Source organism: Thunnus thynnus, chromosome 18 (genome assembly GCF_963924715.1).
Source record: "Thunnus thynnus chromosome 18, fThuThy2.1, whole genome shotgun sequence".
NCBI classification, from domain to species: domain Eukaryota; kingdom Metazoa; phylum Chordata; class Actinopteri; order Scombriformes; family Scombridae; genus Thunnus; species Thunnus thynnus.
Window position 1 is genome coordinate 11817316 of NC_089534.1, and position 6241 is coordinate 11823556.

General features: G+C 38.6%; 1 protein-coding gene across 1 annotated transcript; it reads right to left on the reverse strand.

Annotated features, from left to right (window-relative positions):
• Nucleotides 1-1411: 1411 nt before the first annotated feature.
• ora6 (olfactory receptor class A related 6) lies at nt 1412-4866 on the reverse strand. Its single transcript, XM_067573042.1, has one exon. It carries the CDS (start codon nt 4134-4136, stop codon nt 3210-3212), a length of 927 nt encoding a protein of 308 aa, XP_067429143.1. The 5' UTR covers nt 4137-4866; the 3' UTR covers nt 1412-3209.
• Between the last annotated feature and the right edge of the window lie 1375 nt (nt 4867-6241).

A 6241-nucleotide genomic window follows, 5' to 3' on the forward strand; every position in this document is an offset into this window, starting at 1 on the left:
AATCCAGGTAGTCTACAGGAGTCTTTGTCTTACAAAATAAAGTCAGCAAATATGTTCCAGTCATGAAGGAGTGTACGAATTATGCATTTTTTTTGTAAGCGAGAGTGGCCAATATGGGGATTTCATTTGATTAATAGCACAAGATCCACAGCAGCTGTAATTTAACTGAGAGCTATGTGGACCAAGCCAGCTAATTTATATATTCAAGGTTATCTTAAAACATCATTTTTAAGATAAATATCACCCCTAAAATTCTGTGTAGGCCTGAGGCAACCATAACTTCTGTCTGGCTACAGGGTAAATATATTAATGACAATTATGCTTGCAGGTCGTTGTCCCAGCATGAACTTGTCTAAATGTGTCGTAACATTTTTTTTTTCTCCCAGATGAAATAGAAACGTAGTGGAATAAATGGTTTATGGCACCATATTCACTGTCCAGGAGATTGGGCTACAATCATGGCTTGATAAACTCCAAGATAAAATAATAATAAAAATAAAAATAAAAAAAGACATGTAAACACAGGTGGCACACGTCACAACTGACAGGTATGAGTAGACATGACGTCATATTAGGTTATGCTTTATTTTCACTTGAGGTGTTGGTTTGTCATGAAAACAGAATACAACCAACATTATTATAAGGTACAATGTGAATTTATAATTCAGCCTAAACAGGAAAATAAAGATTGAATTATTGCAAAAATAAAACCAATGCGTCATTAAGCCAACAGGGCGGGGTCTAACCAAGACTAGGAAGTGGGAAAGTAGCCCACATGACCCCACCCATCTTTTGTGCTCCACGTGGAAATCTCATGCTGATATTCTGCAGCCTGTTCCTGCTTGGGGGGTGGAGAGCCTCATAAAACATGTGCAGTTACACGGTTTAGACAGATAATAGATAAAATACATATTTTTTGGCTGTGAGGAATAGACGTGGAAATGCTTTACATGTAGTTCACACGTTTCATATTAAGACAATATGCAATTCATCTGCACAAAGTAACATCTGGTAGGGAAATCATATCAATATTGCTATAATATCCATAGACACATGCTCCAATTTGTGATAGATGTATATGTCCCTGTTGTTACTATGTTGATTGTGTTGTATTGTTTAATTTATTATCATTATTATTACTAATGTATTTTGTTTTGTTTAAATGTTGTAAGTTTTATGTTTTGTTCTTAAGGACCCCTTCGAAAACAAGAGGGGTGCATCTCAAGGGATTTATTCTGTAATTAAATTTTGAAATAAATAAATAAAAATAGATTTCTCCAGTAGCAGAAAATGCATTAATAAGAATTGTTGATTTGTTATACATTAAAGGTTTAATGATTTTCTGTGCAACTTAAATATCATATCTAAATGTTTATTTAGAAGATGAAGAGGTAGAAAATTAACAGTTGTGCACACAGATGTAGCTGCAACACCAGACAGGGATGGTAACATGTTTACCTCATTTCTGAAGTCCGAAAATCAAAATCTTCACACATAATTTAAAAATGTAACAACATTTTAGTTTTTTTTTTGTTTTCATCTTGTGACACAGCGTCATTTAATTTGTTTTCTATTCTTAATTTTCACATCATCCAAACTGTTTTAAACGTCTCCAGAAAATATAAAGAGGCCAGTGCAAGAACTCCTAATCAAGCGTGCCTTTGTTATCTTCCTTACATAACAAACAATACAGTATGTAAGAATAGCTACCAAATTGTGATGTCACTGATGTAAAATCAGCAGTGGCAGCACAGACAATGAGTACTGCACAGACTTTGTGCGGCCTTTTGTGAGTTCTGTCACAACTGTCAAACCAAGTTTAAAATCACCATGAAAGGGCATAATATGTAGTCATGAGCACAACACATAGTGGGGCTAATAAGGGATCGCTTTGAATGTAGACTGTGGATTTATAGTTTAACAGTGATGTATATTATGGCAGGATTACATTAAAGGCCCAAATTAACATGTCAAGACAGAGAAAAACAATAGTCCCTTCACAACACACCCAGGCTGTTTCTCTGTTTATCAGCTCATACCTCACATGGTATTATAACCTTGACAGTATTTTCTGTGAAGTATAATGTAATTGTAGATGTAGAATTTGAAAAATGCTACACAGTGCATACAGATCCATTTAAATGGTACATTTTAACACCACGTTAGCAGAGATTTAGCCTAATATCAACTATATATCATCTGGATCTAATTAAACACTAAACTAAACTGATCACAAACAGACTCAGTAGGCCTGCATGACTAATAATATGACCTGTGTAACTTTCACTTTCAGCATGAGGAGGTGTTTTCAGTGATGTTACAAACCACAAGTTTTGTCCTGTACTTGACTCACGTCGAAACAGAGTCAATACATGTATTCATATTATATTAAACTTACATACTTACAGTCACTTACAGTTACAGTTGGGTCAAGAGTGGTGTCAATGAATGATGTGTCACTTCTGCACTCGACTTATTGTACCGGAAATACAGGTCGGTGTTAAAGGTGTCTCTGAACAAAGATGTTAATGCTCATACAAATACAGCTGTTATGTATAGAAAAGCATTAAAAACATGGGACAATGTGTGAGGTAGCGTTAATCAGAGCGAATCAGAGACTTCTTATGTCTTTAGTGTTTATTTTGGGTTACACTGCACCAGCTTTGAGATTTGCTTGCCCTCCTCCTACCGCAGGGCTGTGAGAGAGCATCTTGTTTTTCCATCCAAAGAGTGACAGTCCCTCAATGCTTTTGTTATTCAAAAAATACATTTGCAAAAACCTTTTCCTCTCTGAAAATATAACATTTTGGTTCTTGAAAACCATTCTTAATTAAAAACAAATCGTAAAGGCAAAATCGGCACCGAGGGAACTTTTTCATTTTCATATTAGATTTAACTGAAGGTCTAAAATTGCAACACAAAGCTGCAATCTGTTTAGCGAGGAAAGGAAGATTACTCATGCAAAAAAAGCTCAGAGAAAAGTGCTGTAGCTTAAAATAACAGCTGCTCCCCTGAACTAACAGAGTGAGTTTAGTAACATAATAAGTTTCCTGTTTAAAACATGTAACTTAAAAAAAATAATTTAAGTTTAGCAAGCACAACAAATATCATGATTTGGTTCTTCAGGATCATATTACAACATTAAAAACAAGGGCTCACCACATCTTCAAAAACCTGTTTGATGTTTTCTCCTTAAGAAAAGCTTTAAATCACTTCTTTATAAAGTTCTTGAGAGAGAACAGGTTATTCCCGATCCCGTACACATATGGACTGGTGGATGTATAGGAAGTTGAGATAAAGAACTCCATTTCAGCCCAAAAAGGGAAATCACTGGGGTTGACGGTCAGCTGGAGGACCACAAAGAGAGTCCAGTCTACCTGGAACAACGCCATGGCTGCCAGCACAGCTACGGTGCTTCGCTGAATCCTCAGACCTTTACTCTTTTTGCCAAACTGTTCTGACCCGCTCACGCACGCGACCGGTTTCACCGTCTTCCTCTGGCTCAGCAGCACAGCGATGATGAGGCAGCTGCTGACTGTGATGATGATCAGGGGCAGCAGGTTGCAGGCCAGGATGAACAGGTATTTGTAAATGCGGTTGAATATGGGACAATCATCTTCACTACACCGAAAGAAGTCCGGGGGGCAGCCGCTTATGTTCACTGTGATGTTTTCCGCAGGGCCTTGCAGGTTTATGATAAAAATGGGAACGCTCAGAAGCGTGGAGAGCATTACACAAACTCCGCTCACCAGCCAGGCTGACCTGATGCTGTCCAGGTAGATCGGTAGGTTGACCCTCCTGTTGGCGTCTCTCAACTTATGGTAACGGAAGATGCAGATGAGGACGGTGAAGAGGATGCTGTTAGCTTCACCAAAGACAGTCAGGAACTTGAGCAAGCGACACGACCAAGTGCTGGCAGTGGCAGCTGAAGGCCAGTGGATGATAACGTCATAGATGTTCAGAATGAGAATCTCCTCCAAGTTGGCTGCAGCCAATCCAAGGAGGAACAACTCAAACGATTTCACTCTGGAGAGCTTCGTCTGAATGATGGAGAGGATGAGAAAAACGTTACCCACAAGCCCAATGCCGGAAATGCAGATTCTTAAACCCAGGAGGTTGATAGAGGAATCGGCCATTATTGAAGATTAGCTGGTTCACACCAAATATATGTTCTTGCCACAGAAGAAGAAAGACGTATGACTTTCTCAGCATAGAGCTGATATGAGAGAGAAGTTGCAGCGTCTTATCCCTCTCCCCACTTTGCCGCATCAGTGACCACACACACCCTTGTTATCGAGTTCTCAAAGGTGGTGAGAATCTCGATCTAGATCGGTGATTGGCTGTGCCTCATTATAAAGGAAGGAAAAACAAGAGGATGCTGGAAACATGGAAGGCTGGGAGTCATTACAGTTTTACCTCTGAGCTTTCCAAAGCTTCATCTTGAGACCAGCACTGTGTTGAGTTTTAAAGCAGTGACATGTTTTTCCATCAACTGACATCCTCAAATGCAATTCCTGAAAGAGCAAATTTATCTCATTTGACACCTGTTCTCCACCTCATTTTTTTTCTGAATCAATTAGCATGTTGTATGACTTACAACACACTACTATGCATAGCAAAAAAAATCACTTAATGCATTGCTCTTAACATCTCCCCTATTACACATGTGTAAGTAGTGAAGGCTAGTAATGTTTTGCAACCCATAGATTTAGAAATCTGAGAGGAAACATTGAAGGCCTTTTTACCTCTTCAGGTGATTAAAAGACATAAAAGAATAATTCTGATACTGAGATAGTAGTAAAAATGGTTTTACCTTAAGAAATTTATGTCATACTTTACCTCATATACTGTATGTGTGTGTGTGTGTGTGTGTGTGTGTGTGTGTATAACAATCATTTACTGGTATTTATATTGAAACCTTGTATTGTTCAGAGAGGAAATGTTTGCAGCAGAGACTTAAACTTTTCTAGAGTTCACAGTTGTCAGTCGTGTCTCTAAACACTGGTGCAAACTTCCTGTTTCGGAGTAAGAGAATCACTGCACAATAGAGTGTGGGAGAATAAGAACTACTCAGTACTGCGGTAATGTGGTCACTCAGGAAAACCAGTGCGATGAGATATGGATGAGGGTACTTAAAACTTTAAATTTAGATAACGGAAGTATCAACACAAATCATGTATGATTGGCTATGTTTATATAATTTCTGCTTGTGCGTGTGTGTGTGTTTACATGTGTGTTAGTGTGGTGGACAAACAGAGAAAAGGACGTAATGGGACAGAGTCTCCTGGACCCTGTTGTTGACAGAGGGCCAGTTCATGTTCCAGCTTGTCTCTTTTCCTCTTTTAGTGTGCTGTCTAGTTAGCAGACCTTCTCTCCAAGCCCTGCATCCTGATTCAGCTTAATTGTGAATCCCACAGTGTGTGGACTGTGTACTGTACGTGCGTGTGTGTGTGTGTGTGTGTGTGTGTGTGTGTGTGTATTGTACGTGTGTGTGTGTGTATAATTAAGGATAAGCCGTACACTGGCAGTAAATGGGTAAACTAGTGTTGCGTAATGAGCGTGGACAGCTTAGGAAGTTGTAGTTCTTTTTCACTGTCCAATAATAATCAATCAGGGACCTGATAAAATGGCATTTACTAGTTTCATTATTTCAACCTAATAAGCTCCCACATACTGTAGTTGACTGATTTCTCTTGAGCTTTTTTTAATGCTACAGGCTATATTTTCATTCATCATTGTGGTTTTAGGCAAATATGGTGAAATATAGTTGGGGTTTGCCACAAAACACAGTGTGTTGTCTTCTTTATTGTGTATACAAACTCACTAAACCAGGTTTTGTTGAAAACCTCAACTCTATCCCACCTTTTTAGACTGACACAACATAGATTGTTGCTTCGGGTTGGGACTTCAAAGAATAATTAAGGTGGTAGCACAAAAAAACCCCAACATGATCTTAAAAGCATTAATTTATTCAGAGTCTAATTACTTAAAAGGCTGTACACTCTTATGGCGCACCCACGCAGGCATTTTCACTTATTGCCTGATTGGACCTCTTCTCAGGACTGCGTGGGTGTGTACAGACTGTGCTTTGTTGATGTCTCTCTGGTCCTCCTATTAGTTTTACTGCATTTGATAGTTTGAAAGAGTTACACCTCAATAAGTGGTTCCTGTAGTTTGGTGACCTCATGTAATTTCAGCATAACAGCTCTGGCTAACTTCCACCTGAACAGAAGTCTAATGA